Consider the following 18,881-nt stretch of genomic DNA (forward strand, 5'->3'; position numbering starts at 1 on the left):
AATAATATCAAATTAAATGCTAAACCAAAAAGGGTCACGAGTAAAGTACTAACGCGATGGACATACGCAAAACAAGAAAGTTATCAATAAAAGTTCCATACTACACTCTGAAGGAGGGGTGGGGATGTTGCTGTCTGAAGGAGGGGGGTGGGGATGCTGCTATTTGAAGGACGGGGTTGGGGATGTTGCTGTTTGGAGGAGGTGGGTGGCAATGTTGCTGTTTGAAGGAGGGAGGTGGGAATGTAGCTGTTTAAAGGAGGGGGGTGGCGATGTTGCTGTTTGGAGGAGGTGGGTGGGGATATTGCTGTTTGAAGGAGGGGGTTGGGGATGTTGCTGTTTGAAGGAGGTGGGTGGCAATGTTGCTGTTTGAAGGAGGAGGGTGGGGATGCTGCTGTTTGAAGGAGGGATGTGAGGATGTTGCTGTTTAAAGGAGGTGGGTGGCGATATTGCTGTTTAAAGGAGGTGGGTGGTGATATTGCTGTTTGGAGGAGGTGGGTGGGGATGTTGCTGTTTGAAGGAGGGAGGTGGGGATGTTGCTGTTTGAAGGAGGTGGGTGGTGATATTGCTGTTTGGAGGAGGTGGGTGGGGATGTTGCTGTTTGAAGGAGGGGTTGGGGATGTTGCTGTTTGGAGGTGGGTGGGGATGTTGCTGGTTCAAGGAGGGGTGTGGGGATGTTGCTGTTTGAAGGAGGTGGGTGGGGATGTTGCTGGTTCAAGGAGGGGTGTGGGGATGTTGCTGTTTGGAGGTGGGTGGGGATGTTGTTGGTTCAAGGAGGGGTGTGGGGATGTTGCTGGTTCAAGGAGGGGTGTGGGGATGTTGCTGGTTCAAGGAGGGGTGTGGGGATGTTGCTGGTTCAAGGAGGGGTGTGGGGATGTTGCTGGTTCAAGGAGGGGTGTGGGGATGTTGCTGGTTCAAGGAGGGGTGTGGGGATGTTGCTGGTTCAAGGAAGAGTGTGGGGATGTTGCTGGTTCAAGGAAGGGTGTGGGGATGTTGCTGGTTCAAGGAGGGGTGTGGGGATGTTGCTGGTTCAAGGAGGGGTGTGGGGATGTTGCTGGTTCAAGGAGGGGTGTGGGGATGTTGCTGGTTCAAAGAGGGGTGTGGGGATGTTGCTGGTTCAAGGAGGGGTGTGGGGATGTTGCTGGTTCAAGGAGGGGTGTGGGGATGTTGCTGGTTGCAGTTGCAATATCAGAATAACTCTGGCAAGACAGTAATAACAAGTGATGGTAAAAGTTTCTTCTTCTTTGGGTCACTTCAACACGGGAGATGGTCGGCACGTTTAAAACAAAAAAATTATGTCCCGACTAACGTAACAAGTACACCCACACAGTATACATAGAACTGGGCATACCACATTAAGACTGAGTTTCGCTCATAATATTATTTTAACAAGTTAATCACAACATGCTTCACATCTATAACTATCACATTTTTAAAGTATATTATAACTGAGGGTGTTTCTGTTAAAGAAATCATAAAACATTAATACACAAGTCAAAGAAAATTATACATCAGTTTTATAATTTAATTCACTCTAACATGAAGTCTTCCAATAAAACTATTTAGGCAAGCTTTTCTGACTTGCAATTATCTGTATATTACAATATAAAACTTTACATACTCTAGGCAATGGAATGTTTCCTTGAAATATTAAAGAAAGAAATACTGTACTTAGCTTCTTTAATAAAACAAAAAAAATATACAATCTATGAAATTACATACATCATGATCTATAACAAACAAATTATGAAACTCACAGGATAATGAATACTTTATCATGAAATTTAATAATGTACATCCAACTAATATACACTTTCTCATACAAGCTATTCACAATCTTCATTATATTAGGTGGAAAATTAATTGTTGCAAAACAACAACATACCATATGTCTTGATATAGACACTTTCACTCTGAAGACAAGGATATCCTCACTTGACTACTAATCCAGCAGAAGGTAACTCTGCTGAACTCCTTAACTATACGTTCATTGGGGACCTTGTGTAGTACTAGTGCCAGTGAAAGACACGTCAAGTGTTAATCAGAGTGAACAACTACCAATTCCAAACTGCTGCTCAGTATTACAGTGTAGTGTACCTCCAGCATCCTGACTAGGGGTTATTCAAGAGAGTTCAGCATCAGAAGTTGCTTAAGCACTTTGGTTTGACTTGTTTCACGGATCTCTCCAGCAAGAAACATCTCGTCTACTACACTGTAAGCCTGTTGAAGAAAATTAAAAAATATTTAGCTTCTGTTACTTATTTTCATATTACATTTTCTTTCTTTCACTAGAAAGAAGGATAATATTCTATATAAAATTCACTAATGCAATAGGCATGCTGTATAACTGATCCTTCTAATGCAAATCATCTGTAACCAACACAAGAAGTAAACCCAAACTGTGTGATATATAAGCTTAGAATGTTGCAGTGTGGAGGATACAGGCAGTGGTTAGCTTAGGTGTGGGAACAGTGTGTGCTGTGAATAATGTGCAGAGAATTCTAACTGTAGAAATTGAAAGACAATGTGGGATCACCAAAGCCATAATTCAGAAGGCTGAGGAGGGGTTGTAGAGGCGGGTTAGGCAAATATCGAGACAATCCCCCCCCCAGTACCAACAATACCACCAGTCCGATGACATTCTTCTTTGCAAATATACAGGGTCTAAAGCCAGCAACAAACAACAAAATACCTTTCATCCGTGGACTGCTTGCAGAGGCAAAGGCAATGTTCGCGGCTTTCACTGAGACCCACATAAAGGATCACTTAGACAACGAAATATGGATCCCAGGTTACAACCTATACAGATGTGACAGAGTGAACAGGCAAAAGGGGGGGGGGGTTGGCCTGTACATTGCAGAGTCACTTGTTTGCACAGAACTGCTTAATGCTTCAAATGATGTAGTGGAAGTTTTAGCACTAAAGGTCGAGAACCAAAACCTAGTCATTGTGGTAGTCTACAAGCCTCCGGATGCAACATCCCAGCAATTCCAGGAACAGCTGTTAAAAATTGACCATTGTCTGGAAAATCTTCCAGCTCCTGCACCCAACATCTTGCTCCTGGGGGATTTCAACTTAAGGCACCTAAAATGGAGGAATATAACAAATAATATTGTTGCAGTAATAACACCAGGAGGCAGCTCTGATGAAAACTCACACTCACACGAGCTTTTAAATCTCTGCACAAAATTCAATTTAAACCAGCAAATAATAGAGCCTACTAGAATGGAGAATACACTAGACCTCATCTTCACTAACAATGATGATCTGATAAGAAATGTCACCATATCAAAAACAATATACTCAGATCACAACATAATTGAGGTTCAGACATGTATGCGCAGAGCCCCAGACCGACAAAATGAGATTAGTCACGAGGGAGCATTCGCCAAATTCAACTTCAATAACAAAAACATTAAGTGGGACCAAGTAAACCAAGTCCTAACCGATATAAGCTGGGAAGATATACTAAGCAACACAGACCCCAACTTATGCCTAGAACAGATTAACTTGGTGGCACTCGATGTATGCACAAGACTTATTCCTCTAAGAAAAAGGAGGAGTAGATGTAAAATAGAAAGAGACAGGCGCTCTCTTTACAGGTGAGGGAAAAGAATAACAGAGCGGCTAAAAGAGGTCAATCTATCTGAAATGCGTAGGGAGACACTGGTCAGAGAAATAGCAAACATCGAACTTAAGCTAAAGGAATCTTATAGGAGTCAGGAATCACGGGAAGAACTAAAAGCCATAAATGAAATCGAAAGAAACCCAAAGTATTTCTTCTCCTATGCCAAATCGAAGTCGAGAAAAACGTCCAGTATTGGGCCCTTACTTAAACAAGATGGGTCCTACACAGATGACAGCAAGGAAATGAGTGAGCTACTCAAGTCCCAATATGACTCAGTTTTTAGCAAGCCACTAACCAGACAGAGTCGAAGATCAAAATGAATTTTTTATGAGAGAGCCACAGAATTTGGTTAACACAAGCCTATCTGATGTTATCCTGACGCCAAATGACTTCGAACAGGCGATAAATGACATGGCCGTGCACTCTGCCCCAGGGCCAGACTCATGGAACTCCGTGTTCATCAAGAACTGCAAGAAGCCCCTATCACGAGCCTTTACCATCCTATGGAGAGGGAGCATGGACACGGGGGTTGTCCCACAGTTACTAAAAACAACAGACATAGCCCCACTCCACAAAGGAGGCAGTAAAGCAACAGCAAAGAACTACAGACCGATAGCACTAACATCCCATATCATAAAAATCTTTGAAAGAGTCCTAAGAAGCAAGATCACCACCCATCTAGAAACCCATCAGTTACACAACCCAGGGCAACATGGGTTTAGAACAGGTCGCTCCTGTCTGTCTCAACTATTGGATCACTACGACAAGGTCCTAGATGCACTAGAAGACAAAAAGAATGCAGATGTAATATATACAGACTTTGCAAAAGCCTTCGACAAGTGTGACCATGGTGTAATAGCGCACAAAATGCGTGCTAAAGGAATAACAGGAAAAGTCGGTCAATGGATCTATAATTTCCTCACTAACAGAACACAGAGAGTAGTAGTCAACAGAGTAAAGTCCGAGGCAGGCACGGTGAAAAGCTCTGTTCCACAAGGCACAGTACTCGCTCCCATCTTGTTCCTCATCCTCATATCTGACAGACAAGGATGTCAGCCACAGCACCGTGTCTTCCTTTGCAGATGACACCCGAATCTGCATGACAGTGTATTCCATTGCAGACACTGCAAGGCTCCAGGTGGACATCAACCAAATCTTTCAGTGAGCTGCAGAAAACAATATGAAGTTCAATGATGAGAAATTTCAATTACTCAGATATGGTAAACACGAGGAAATTAAATCTTCATCAGAGTACAAAACAAATTCTGGCCACAAAATAGAGCGAAACACCAACGTCAAAGACATGGGAGTGATCATGTCGGAGGATCTCACCTTCAAGGACCATAACATTGTATCGATCGTATCTGCTAGAAAAATGACAGGATGGATAATGAGAACCTTCAAAACGAGGGATGCCAAGCCCATGATGACACTCTTCAGGTCACTTGTTCTATCTAGGCTGGAATATTGCTGCACACTAACAGCACCTTTCAAGGCAGGTGAAATTGCTGACCTAGAAAATGTACAGAGAGCCTTCACGGCGCGCATAACGGAGATAAAACACCTCAATTACTGGGAGCACTTGAGGTTCCTGAACCTGTATTCCCTGGAACGCAGGCGGGAGAGATACATGATTATATACACCTGGAAAATCCTAGAGGGACTAGTACCGAACTTGCACACGAAAATCACTCACTACGAAAGCAAAAGACTTGGCAGACGATGCAACATCCCCCCAATGAAAAGCAGGGGTGTCACTAGCACGTTAAGAGACCATACAATAAGTGTCAGGGGCCCGAGACTGTTCAACTGCCTCCCAGCATACATAAGGGGGATTACCAACAGACCCCTGGCAGTCTTCAAGCTGGCACTGGACAAGCACCTAAAGTCGGTTCCTGATCAGCCGGGCTGTGGCTCGTACGTTGGTTTGCATGCAGCCAGCAGTAACAGCCTGGTTGATCAGGCTCTGATCCACCAGGAGGCCTGGTCACAGACCGGGCCGTGGGGGCGTTGACCCCCGGAGCTCTCTCCAGGTAAACTCCAGGTAAGATGATAAAGCGAGTGTATAAATCCAGGGTGACAAGTACGAGGGGTAGGGGGGAGGGGGGTTGTCCAAGGAATGGTTGGAGGGATGGGCGTAAAAGAGGCTTGGAGTTTTAGGGACTTACCGTATTTCGCGGCTTATAAGACTTGTTTTAGTTTCATTGGCTTGGCATCGGACATAACTGGGAGAGCTACAGCACACCCCAAACTTATAGTTCCCATCACTGACCAGTTTATAGGACACAGGGTGGTTTTAGGAGACATTTTATGGAAAAAAAAATGCGTCTAATAAGCCGCAAAATACGGTATGTATCCAGTAGGCTTGTGTGAGCAAGTTAGATAAGAGTGAATGAAGACAAGTGGTTTTTAATAAATGTACTGCTGGAGTGTGAGCAAAATAACATTTATGAAGGGATTCAGGGAACCTGTTTAGCCAGACCTGATTAATATACTGATGCATCTATAGTTTAAACAAACTGTACACAATAATTCCAAAATATTCCTCATTTATAATAATAATAATAATAATAATAATCATATCTTCATTTACTACAAGTACATGTACAAGGTATACAGTCCTAGCTGACAACAATGACATACTACTATATAGAAACTCCCTTGTTATGCTCCGCATTTCGGGCAAATTAGGTCAGTGTCCCAGGATGCGACCCACACCAGTCGACTAACACCCAGGTACTCATTTTACTGATGGGGAACATAGACAACAGGTGGAAAGAAACATGTCCAACGTTTCTACCCTGGCTGGGAATTGAACCCAGGCCCTCGCCGTGTGAAGCGAGAGCATTAGCCACCAGGCCACCAGAGACATTGTGATGAGTCATCTGGTGCAAATAGAAAGGCAGTCAATGTCTGATGTTAAGGTATTATTAGTAGTACAGTAGTTGTGGATAAGATCTGAAAAAAAAAAAAAAAATAAAGACATGGGAGTCATTTAGTTCTACATGACAAAGGGAATGCTTTCATTTTAGGGCAAAAGTGTGGAGGGCAAGTTCAAGAGTGAGAGGAAAAAAAGACAGTTGAAGTATTGTATGCACAATGTTAGTGGACTTCACATCAACCACAGGATCGAAGGCTACAGACCTTCTAACATCATGCTGATTAAATCAGTCAGACCAGACTTGAACCTCCCATTGTCTGTGTGCCAAGAGAGGCAAATATACAGAGACAGCTCTTAGTCAGCCTCCATAACCGAGGCTCTACAACTAGAAAATTCCACGTCAGTACAGTCCAAGGTTCTGTAGAGGCTTTAATCCTCCCACCATGCAAAAACAAGCTCCCAGTAAGAGTTACATTCTAAACAAAGAAAACTATAATGCAGTTAATATGCCATATTTCACTCATTGTGTGGTACAACTTGGTTTATTATTCTCACATACTGTATATCAACTAAGTGGTAGTCAACATTTAACAAGTGAATCCAGAGTAACACCTATAGGAAAGTAGCCAAAAAATAAAAAATATGTTAAATTTAAGAGTATCAGAGGTAAACACTAACTAGTAATGAGAGTAACAAAAAAAGGCACAAAACTGTGACTGGAACGATACACAAATAACCCGCACATAAAAGAGAGAAGCTTACAACGACGTTTCGATCTGACTTGGACCATTTATATAGCCATCCTGCTCCACTTCTGGTTAGTGTGACTTTGTAAATGGTCCAAGTCGGACCGAAACGTCGTCGTAAGCTTCTCTCTTTTATGTGCGGGTTATTTGTGTATAGTAATGAGAGTAGCAAGAGATAAAAAATACAATACCTGGTAAAGAGAGTAGCAACAAATAAAAAAATAGTAGCACATGCTGATAACATAAGTCAAGAAGCTAACACTGGACAAATATTATACTCACAATACTACATTACCTACCTTATAAAAGTTGAATACCAAGTCAAGTTCACAAACATTGTGGAAGTACTCATTAAGCACCTCAACAAAATTGTGTATGGCTTCGAGGTATGCAAGATTGTTGTCAGCTATGTCTACACAGATGCAAAAATACAAGCCAGCATAGCGTCGGTACACAATTTTGAAGTTTCGAAACTGTATTAAAGAAGAAATATATTAATTTATTTTTAGAAACTGCATTTGCTTTATAAATATTTGCTTTGTTTATGTAGAGTCCAGCATTTATGTACATTTAAGTGACAGTGGGTCTTAGATGTGTGATGTCACTATCCCTTACACATAGTTCCTTTGTATAAAGGAAAAAAGAGATGAATGAGAATAAGAATAATAGGGAAATAAATCTGTTGAGTGTACTCACCTAATTGTGGTTGCAGGGGTCGAGACTCAGCTCCTGGCCCCGCCATACTGGGTAAGTGTATGGTTGTGTTATTGTTGAAAGAATTATGGATGAAAGAGTAAGACTGCAGAGGAACAAGGTTTCAGGAAGGGTAGGGGATGTGTAGACCAAGTGTTTAAACTGAAGTACACAAGAGAACAATACAGTGAACCCTCAAATTAACAGACTGATATGGGAAGGGAGGTTTATCACTGTTGACTGCTTGCAAATTCTGAGCTATGGAATTTATTTTTCCATGATCATAAACGTACACAGTTCGGAATCAGAAGACTTGGACCATTGATTCAAATGACTACTGGACATTAAAAGTATTGTAACCTACAAAACAGTACAGTACCATACTACAAATTAAAATAAAGTTGAAAGTACTGTACATATACATTAAAATATACTAATTTCACAGCAATTTTACTTAATATTTGCAGCGGAGAGACTAAGTGAAAACTGCCCTGATCAACTGTGATGACTCAGAAGTAAGAGCTGTAGAGCTCCACTAATGAAACTGTAGATGGCAGACAAAACCTACATGAATGAGAAGACTTCGATAGTTGAGATGCCAGATTCAAACCTTCCTCATCAATTTAAGTTTGTGCTTAACACCAAGATTTACACATTTCCTTGTGGCACCACCACTTGTTTTAGAGCCAGAGTTAACCGCACTTCACTTTATGTGTTAATTGTCACACAAAACACTAAATCCAAGAAAAGTTGGAGACTGAATGGTGAGTGCACGTGTGAGTGACCACAGACAAAGTGACATGGGCAGCCTATGGCTGCGGGAAAATGAAAACAGATAGATCCTTGATGCATACACTGGCCAATACCAGACAATATTTTGAATCACTGCACTTAGTCTGCTGATTCAGAAGACTACCAGACACTATCGCTATGGACAAAATCCTGAATCTATGGACTTTTTCCATTCTATCTGATGATTCCTCCACTGTCTGGCAAGTTTTTATGTCCACAGCTTCCAAAATCTATTACTGGGGTGGGGGGCATTATTTAAGCCTTTACAGTACTTAGATAAAGGCAAGGAACTTTTCTTTGTACTTACAGATTTAGAAAAGGAGATGTCGAGGTGCATGTTAGGTTATGTAGGGAAGATTATTTTCCAGTAAAAGCAAGCTTTAAACAGTATGTGTGATGTGACCATGGTTGTTTAACATATTTATGGATGGGGTTGTAAAAGAAATGAATACTAAGGTGTTTGGGAGAGGTGGGATTGGAAGATAATGAATTTGGCAGAGAGTGGGAGTTGTCACAGTTGCTGTTAACTAATGACACAATTTTGCTTGGGAGATTCTGGAAAAAAGTTACTTAGGTTGGTAAATGAATTTGGGAAAGAATGTAAATAAGGAAATTAAAAGTAAACATAGGAATGAACAGGGTGATCTGGGTATCAAAAAAATGTAAGCAATGAGACTATGAAAGATAAGGTGAACCACTGAAGTGACAAAGGAAAAAACATGCGTCGTGCAGCGAGGCATCTGCGAGGACAAAGAACCTGGTCCACACAGGCAAAAAGGGGGAATGTGCCAGAGTATAGTGGTGCCCATACTGTTGTATGAGCATGAAACATGGGGTTTGAATACTGCTTTGGAAGAACTTCTTCAATAAGTACACTTTCCTGCATGACGATAAAAACATGATAATAACGGGAGGTACTTACAGACTTGGACTTGAGGGACATGGGGATACCTTTCTTCTATGATTCAGCAACCAAAACATCTAACTGGTACAAAATTAAGTGATATTTATCCCCAACAGAGAATAGAGAGAAACAGAAGATGAAGGTGAAGAGTGTGAAGGGGAAAGATAAGAAAAGAGAGAAATAGACTTACCTCCACAAAATTTGTGTGCTTGGCATCTCTCACTGTGACTACTGCATGTACTTCTTCAATTAACTTTTGCTTCTCATCATCATCAAAATTCATATACCATTTGGCCAAGCGAGTTTTTCCAGCACGGTTTTGAATCAATATAAAGCGAATCTGAAAATAATTTTTGTACAGTATTTCATAAGATAACAAATTTTTTACAGTTATCATTTTGCCCTAGCTGATGTTAAATTTCATTATAAACTGGATATACAACAGTACTGCATTTTAATTTCAAATTTGGACAGATAAATAAAATTATTCCTTTGTGGTAGCTTTACTGCAGACTCTGAAGTCTAAAATATAGGCTCCCATTGGGTGTATTTAGGGAAGTCTTGCCTTGATCTATGACTTTCTGGACTTCTGAATTTCTAAATTAACAATTTCATTTACACTAGTAATGGGGTACCACAGTTCAATCACAAGTGAGTAGCCTATTTACCAGTGTTTCTTCACTGAAGTTTCTAGTTGCTCTCATTTTTTATTGTCCTGTGTAGGCCCATCCATTCCCTAATAATTTTGCTGGTGTAATAAATGATGAAATGATCACAAAGACTCACTAACATTATCAGAGTGGTTACAACGCATCAATCGTGGACCTTCATTCAGTGTGTGAACCGAGTACGCTACCAACGCAATGCCTGAAATGCCTCGGCATATTGGCTTACTTTGCTCCAATCGTACTATGATATGTAAATACATATTGTAGCCTTAGCAAAGAAATATCTTATTTGGAAGATGTGGAAGAGTTGATGGAGGACCACAATGAAGACCTAACCACTGATCAGCTGCAAGAGCTTCGTCTGCAACAGCAACAAACCACAGCTGAGGAAACTGCTTCAGAGGAGGAGGAAGAGAGATGGAAGAAGGTCCCTTCTTCAAAGATTAAGGAGATTTGTACAATGTGGACTAAAGTGCATTCATTTGTGGAGCAACATCACCCTGAGAAGACTGCTGCAATCCATACTGGTGACTTTTACAGTCATATTGGGACTTGAGTAGCTCACTCATTTCCTTGCTGTCATCTGTGTAGGACCCATCTTGTTTAAGTAGGGGCCCAATACTGGACGTTGTTCTCGACTTTGATTTGGCAAAGGAGAAGAAATACTTTGGGTTTCTTTCGATTTCATTTATGGCTTTTAGTTCTTCCCGCGATTCCTGACTCCTATAAGATTCCTTTAGCTTAACTTCGATGCTTGCTATTTCTCTGACCAGTGTCTCCCTACGCATTTCAGATATATTGACCTCTTTTAGCCGCTCTGTTATTCTTTTCCATCGCCTGTAATGGGAGCGCCTGTCTCTTTCTATTTTACATCTACTCCTCCTTTTTCTTAGAGGCTTAAGCCTTGTGCATACATCGAGTGCCACCAAGTTAATCTGTTCTAGGCATAAGTTGGGGTCTGTGTTGCTTAGTATATCTTCCCAGCTTATATCGGTTAGAACCTGGTTTACTTGGTCCCACTTTATGTTTTTGTTATTGAAGTTGAATTTGGTGAATGCTCCCTTGTGACTAGTCTCATTATGTCGGTCTGGGGCTCCACGCATACATGTCTGAACCTCAATTATGTTGTGATCTGAGTATATTGTTTTTGATATGGTGACATTTCTTATCAGATCATCATTGTTAGCGAAGATGAGGTCTAGTGTATTCTCCAGTCTAGTAGGCTCTATTATTTGTTGGTTTAAATTGAATTTTGTGCAGAGATTTAAAAGCTCGTGTGAGTGAGAGTTTTCATCAGAGCTGCCTCCTGGTGTTATTACTTCAACAATATTATTTGCTATATTCCTCCATTTTAGGTGCCTTAAGTTGAAATCCCCCAGGAGCAAGATGTTGGGTGCAGGAGCTGGAAGATTTTCCAGACAGTGGTCAATTTTTAACAGCTGTTCCTGGAATTTCTGGAATGTTGCATCTGGAGGCTTGTAGACTACCACAATGACTAGGTTTTGGTTCTCGACCTTTACTGCTAAAACTTCCACTACATCATTTGAGGCATTAAGCAGTTCTGTGCAAACAAGTGACTCTGCAATGTACAGACCAACCCCCCCCCTTTTGCCTGTTCACTCTGTCACATCTGTATAGGTTGTAACCTGGGATCCATATTTCGTTGTCCAAGTGATCCTTTATGTGGGTGTCGGTGAAAGCCGCGAACATTACCTTTGCCTCTGCAAGCAGTCCACGGATGAAAGGCATTTTGTTGTTTGTTGCTGGCTTTAGACCCTGTATATTTGCAAAGAAGAATGTCATCGGACTGGTGGTATTGTTGGTACTGGGGGGGGATTTTTTTTCCGGCATTAGTATCTGTATCTGTTGGTTTGGAGTGGAGGCCATCGACTGTGGTTCCACTCCAGGAATGACTGGATTTGGTGTACGATTTCTGCCATTTCCTGCCAGTTTTTTTTCCTTCCTGGCACTAAAAAACCTCTCTCTTGAGTGGCTGTGGCTACCCAGGTTTTCCCATGGCCTGGATGTTTTGTATCTTTTTGTCCCCTTTAGATGGTGTGCCTGGCAATTTAAGTTACAGCACAGTCTTTCCTGTACTGAAGAGGTACACATTTCAGGGTGAAAAAGCTTACAGGAAGGGAGTTTGCATTTTCCTGTTGTCATATGGGCATGGCATTTTCTAGGGTGGTCATAGTTGCACGTCCCGTCTGTTTTTCCAGATTTCCCATGTCTGCAGATACTAAGTGCATAGTATGTGCACAGGCTTGGTTTCCGTTTGCCTTGGGTTTCTGTGACTGTATTCCCTGTTGGTGCATGTTTCCCTGTCTTATTCCTATCCTCCCTAGCACCGACAATGGAGCTCCCACCAGTTGTTTTTGGTAATATATCCTCACTATTGCTAGTGGAGTCCTCTTGTTTGCTATTTCCTGTGGTATTTCTAGTTTGCAATATTGGTTTTATCTTATCTTTGACTACACTTGTTTCCCCACTACGGCTCCTGTCCCCTATGAGGTCATTTATATGTATTCCTTCCTGCGTATAATTCCCGACTACCTGGACAAAATCTCCAGCTTCACCATTACTGTCTCCCAGGACAGCATCTCCAGCTTCACCATTACTGTCTCCCAGGACAGCACCTCCAGCTTCACCATTACTGTCTCCCAGGACAGCACCTCCAGCTTCCCCATTACTGTCTCCCAGGACAGCACCTCCAGCTTCACCATTACTGTCTCCCAGGACAGCACTATCAGCCCCACATTTACTGACTACCAGGACATCACCTTCAGCCTTACAGTTTCTGACTACATGGCCAGTATCAAGGGCAGTACCATTCAGCCCAGACTTTTTATGTTCCCATCTGTTGTAGAAAGCTTCCAGGTTGTCTATGAAAGCAGCTTTGATGTTATCCTCTTTTAATACCCTTGTGATTTTAGTCCACAGATTTATCTCATTTGGGCATACCCAAAAACACTTCCCTGTTTTAATACTGCTTGTAGCTAGTTCTTGGATATCTGCACAAGGGGCGTGACACCAATTTTCACAAAAATGACAATTTATCCATGTGGAAGCCCGTTTGTTTGACTGACTGCAGGCTATACAGAGCTTCATAATGATTTGAATGGTTGATTTACTGTAATTCTACTAGCAACCTCTTGAATATTCTACTAATAACCTCCTTAAATGAAGCTCTAGCTATTTGTATTTCTATTTCTAACTGTACTTGTATATTGGACAGCTTACCTGGAGTTTACCTGGAGAGAGTTCCGGGGGTCAACGCCCCCGCGGCCCGGTCTGTGACCAGGCCTCCTGGTGGATCAGAGCCTGATCAACCAGGCTGTTGCTGCTGGCTGCACGCAAACCAACGTACGAGCCACAGCCCGGCTGGTCAGGAACCGACTTTAGGTGCTTGTCCAGTGCCAGCTTGAAGACTGCCAGGGGTCTGTTGGTAATCCCCCTTATGTATGCAGGGAGGCAGTTGAACAGTCTCGGGCCCCTGACACTTATTGTATGGTCTCTTAACGTGCTAGTGACACCCCTGCTTTTCATTGGAGGGATGTTGCATCGTCTGCCAAGTCTTTTGCTTTCGTAGCGAGTGATTTTCGTGTGCAAGTTCGGTACTAGTCCCTCTAGGATTTTCCAGGAGTATATAATCATGTATCTCTCCCGCCTGCGTTCCAGGGAATACAGGTTCAGGAACCTCAAGCACTCCCAGTAATTGAGGTGTTTTATCTCCGTTATGCACGCCGTGAAGGTTCTCTGTACATTTTCTAGGTCAGCAATTTCACCTGCCTTGAAAGGTGCTGTTAGTGTGCAGCAATATTCCAGCAATATTCCTGATTTATGTTTATTGTTTGTGTTTGATAAGGGCGCCTACAACCCCATCCGTTAACAGTCTGCTTTATTGTCCAACAAAACCGTTTGTAACCAGTCAAGGGTTCGGACCAGTCGAGGGTTCGGACCAGTCGAGGGTTCGGACCAGTCGAGGGTTCGGACCAGTCGAGGGTTCGGACCAGTCGAGGGTTCGGACCAGTCGAGGGTTCGGACCAGTCGAGGGTTCGGACCAGTCGAGGGTTCGGACCAGTCGAGGGTTCGGACCAGTCGAGGGTTCGGACCAGTCGATCTGATCTGATCTGATCAGTGGGTCACTTATTTAAAACATACTGGTCGGTGATTTGGGCTAACACATGAAGGATCTACTTGAAATTATCTACCCGAGTAATATGTGACTTGATTGATACAAAAGTATAACTTGCGTGTTGAAGAACCGGTGATTTCTGGCAGCTCCTACAATGGAGGGGGATTCCCCTTCCAAACAATAACCTATCTTCCCTCTCCCTTTCTCCCTTCCTCCCTTCCAGCAACAACAGCCTTCAATAAATACACAAATAACCCGCACATAGAAGAGAGGAGCTTATGACCGAAACGTTGTCGTAAGCTCCTCTCTTCTATGTACAGGTTATTTGTGTATTGTTCCAGTCACGGTATTGTGCCTTTTTTTTGTTATTTATGCCTTCAATAAAGGTAAGTGTCATGTTTAATGTTCATTCTTATGTGCATGTAAATGTATATTTAAGGTAAAAAAAATTTTTTTGCTGATACTTTTGGGTGTTTAGAACGGATTAATTCCATTTACATTATTTCTTATGAGGAAAATGGTTTCGATTTTGGCCGATTTTGGTTTTGGTCGATGGTTCTGGAACGGATTAAACACGAAAACCAAGGGTCGACTGTAATTATTTCCATTGTGAACCTCACCAGGTACAGTACAATGATGTTAATATACTTCAACTGTGTTGTGGGTGTGTGAGGATTGTTGGTGAGGATAGTGGTATAGGTGTGTGAGGATAGTGGTGTTGGTGTGTGAGGATAGTGGTGTTGGTGTGTGAGGATAGTGGTGCAGGTGTGTGAGGATAGTGGTGCAGGTGTGTGAGGATAGTGGTGCAGGTGTGTGAGGATAGTGGTGCAGGTGTGTGAGGATAGTGGTGCAGGTGTTTGAGGATAGTGGTGCAGGTGTGTGAGGATAGTGGTGCAGGTGTGTGAGGATAGTGGTGCAGGTGTGTGAGGATAGTGGTGCAGGTGTGTGAGGATAGTGGTGCAGGTGTGTGAGGATAGTGGTGCAGGTGTGTGAGGATAGTGGTATAGGTGTGTGAGGATGGTGGTGCAGGTGTGTGAGGATAGTGGTGTTGGTGTGTGAGGATAGTGGTGTTGGTGTGTGAGGATAGTGGTGTTGGTGTGTGAGGATAGTGGTGTTGGTGTGTGAGGATAGTGGTGTTGGTGTGAGGATAGTGGTGTTGGTGTGTGAGGATAGTGGTGTTGGTGTGAGGATAGTGGTGTTGGTGTGTGAGGATAGTGCAAGTATGAGGATAGTGGTGTTGGTGTGAGGATAGTGTTGGTGTGAGGATAGTGTTGGTGTGAGGATAGTGGTGTTGGTGTGAGGATAGTGTTGGTGTGAGGATAGTGGTGTTGGTGTGTGAGGATAGTGGTGTTGGTGTGTGAGGATAGTGGTGTTGGTGTGTGAGGATAGTGGTGTTGGTGTGTGAGGATAGTGGTGTTGGTGTGTGAGGATAGTGGTGTTGGTGTGTGAGGATAGTGGTATAGGTGTGTGAGGATAGTGCAAGTATGAGGATAGTGGTGTTGGTGTGAGGATAGTGTTGGTGTGAGGATAGTGTTGGTGTGAGGATAGTGGTGTTGGTGCGAGGATAGTGGTGTTGGTGTGAGGATAGTGGTGTTGGTGTGAGGATAGTGGTGTTGGTGTGAGGATAGTGGTGTTGGTGTGAGGATAGTGGTGTTGGTGTGAGGATAGTGGTGTTGGTGTGTGAAGATAGTGGTGTTGGTGTGTGAGGATAGTGGTGTTGGTGTGTGAAGATAGTGGTGTTGGTGTGTGAGGATAGTGGTGTTGGTGTGTGAAAATAGTGGAGTTGGTGTGTGAAAATAGTGGTATTGGTGTGTAAAGATAGTGTTATTGGTGTGTGAGGATAGTGGTGTTGGTGTGTGAAGATAGTGGTATAGGTGTGTGAGGATAGTGGTGTTGGTGTGTGAAGATAGTGGTATTGGTGTGTGAGGATAGTGGTGTTGGTGTGTGAGGATAGTGGTGTTGGTGTGTGAGGATAGTGGTATAGGTGTGTGAGGATAGTGGTGTTGGTGTGTGAGGATAGTGGTGTTGGTGTGTGAGGATAGTGGTGTTGGTGTGTGAGGATAGTGGTGTTGGTGTGTGAGGATAGTGGTGTTGGTGTGTGAGGATAGTGGTATAGGTGTGTGAGGATAGTGGTATAGGTGTGTGAGGATAGTGGTATAGGTGTGTGAGGATAGTGGTATAGGTGTGTGAGGATAGTGGTATAGGTGTGTGAGGATAGTGGTATAGGTGTGTGAGGATAGTGGTGTTGGTGTGTGAGGATAGTGCAAGTATGAGGATAGTGGTGTTGGTGTGAGGATAGTGTTTGTGTGAGGATAGTGGTGTTGGTGTGTGAAGATAGTGGTGTTGGTGTGTGAGGATAGTGGTGTTGGTGTGTGAAGATAGTGGTGTTGGTGTGTGAGGATAGTGGTGTTGGTGTGTGAGGATAGTGGTATAGGTGTGTGAGGATAGTGCAAGTATGAGGATAGTGGTGTTGGTGTGAGGATAGTGTTGGTGTGAGGATAGTGGTGTTGGTGTGTGAGGATAGTGCAAGTATGAGGATAGTGGTGTTTGTGCGAGGATAGTGTTGGTGTGAGGATAGTGGTGTTGGTGCGAGGATAGTGGTGTTGGTGCGAGGATAGTGGTGTGAGGATAGTGGTGTTGGTGTGTGAAGATAGTGCAAGTATGAGGATAGTGGTGTTGGTGTGAGGATAGTGTTGGTGTGAGGATAGTGTTGGTGTGAGGATAGTGTTGGTGTGAGGATAGTGTAGGTGTGAGGATAGTGTAGGTGTGAGGATAGTGTAGGTGTGAGGATAGTGTTGGTGTGAGGATAGTGTTGGTGTGAGGATAGTGTAGGTGTGAGGATAGTGTAGGTGTGAGGATAGTGGTGTTGGTGTGTTAGGATAGTGCAAGTATGAGGATAGTGGTGTTGGTGTGAGGATAGTGGTGTTGGTGTGTTAGGATAGTGCAAGTATGAGGATAGTGGTGTTGGTGTGAGGATAGTGTTGGTGTGAGGATAGTGTTGGTGTGAGGATAGTGGTGTTGGTGTGTGAGGATAGTGGTGTTGGTGTGTGAGGATAGTGGTGTTGGTGTGTGAGGATAGTGGTGTTGGTGTGTGAGGATAGTGGTGTTGGTGTGTGAGGATAGTGGTGTTGGTGTGTGAGGATAGTGGTGTTGGTGTGTGAGGATAGTGGTGTTGATGTGTGAGGATAGTGGTATAGGTGTGCGAGGATAGTGGTATAGGTGTGTGAGGATAGTGGTGCAGGTGTGTGAGGATAGTGGTGCAGGTGTGTGAGGATAGTGGTATAGGTGTGTGAGGATGGAGGTGCAGGTGTGTGAGGATAGTGGTGTTGGTGTGTGAGGATAGTGGTGTTGGTGTGTGAGGATAGTGGTGTTGGTGTGTGAGGATAGTGGTATAGGTGTGCGAGGATAGTGGTATAGGTGTGTGAGGATAGTGGTGCAGGTGTGTGAGGATAGTGGTGCAGGTGTGTGAGGATAGTGGTGTTGGTGTGTGAGGATAGTGGTGTTGGTGTGTGAGGATAGTGGTATAGGTGTGTGAGGATAGTGGTATAGGTGTGTGAGGATGGAGGTGCAGGTGTGTGAGGATAGTGGTGTTGGTGTGTGAGGATAGTGGTGCAGGTGTGTGAGGATAGTGGTGTTGGTGTGTGAGGATAGTGGTGCAGGTGTGTGAGGATAGTGGTATAGGTGTGAGGATAGTGGTGTTGGTGTGTGAGGATAGTGGTGTTGGTGTGAGGATAGTGGTGTTGGTGTGTGAGGATAGTGCAAGTATGAGGATAGTGGTGTTGGTGTGAGGATAGTGTTGGTGTGAGGATAGTGTTGGTGTGAGGATAGTGTTGGTGTGAGGATAGTGTTGGTGTGAGGATAGTGTTGGTGTGAGGATAGTGTTGGTGTGAGGATAGTGTAGTTTGAGGATAGTGATGCAGTAGGTGTGTGAGGATACTAGTATAATACTCACCATAATGACTAAGATACTGAGAGCAACACAACAGCTGCCGCCCACTACACTTGTTTCTCTCAGGACTAACAACGTCCACTACACTTGTTTCTCCTAGGACTAAAACAGCCCAATATACTTGTTTCTCCCAGGACTAACAACGCCCTCTACACTTGTTTCTCCTAGGACTAAAACAGCCCAATATACTTGTTTCTCCCAGGACTAACAACGTCCACTACACTTGTTTCTCCTAGGACTAAAACAGCCCAATATACTTGTTTCTCCCAGGACTAACAACGCCCACTACACTTGTTTCTTCTAGGATTAAAACAGCCCAATATACTTGTTTCTCCCAGGACTAACAACGCCCACTATACTTGTTTCTTCTAGGACTAAAACAACCCAATATACTTGTTTCTCCCAGGACTAACAACGCCCACTATACTTGTTTCTTCTAGGACTAAAACAGCCAAATATACTTGTTTCTCCCAGGATTAACAACGCCC

General features: G+C 43.2%; 1 protein-coding gene across 1 annotated transcript; it reads right to left on the reverse strand.

Annotated features, from left to right (window-relative positions):
* Positions 1 to 1,663: 1,663 nt before the first annotated feature.
* On the reverse strand, positions 1,664 to 18,556 carry AP-2sigma (adaptor protein complex 2, sigma subunit). The gene is made up of 4 exons (XM_053777554.2): positions 18,397 to 18,556; positions 9,832 to 9,981; positions 7,552 to 7,725; positions 1,664 to 2,217 (listed from the first exon to the last, which is right to left on the reverse strand). Exons 1-4 carry the CDS (start codon positions 18,397 to 18,399, stop codon positions 2,116 to 2,118), a joined length of 429 nt encoding a protein of 142 aa, XP_053633529.1. The 5' UTR covers positions 18,400 to 18,556; the 3' UTR covers positions 1,664 to 2,115.
* Between the last annotated feature and the right edge of the window lie 325 nt (positions 18,557 to 18,881).

This window comes from Cherax quadricarinatus, chromosome 18, assembly GCF_038502225.1.
Source record: "Cherax quadricarinatus isolate ZL_2023a chromosome 18, ASM3850222v1, whole genome shotgun sequence".
Lineage (NCBI taxonomy): Eukaryota > Metazoa > Arthropoda > Malacostraca > Decapoda > Parastacidae > Cherax > Cherax quadricarinatus.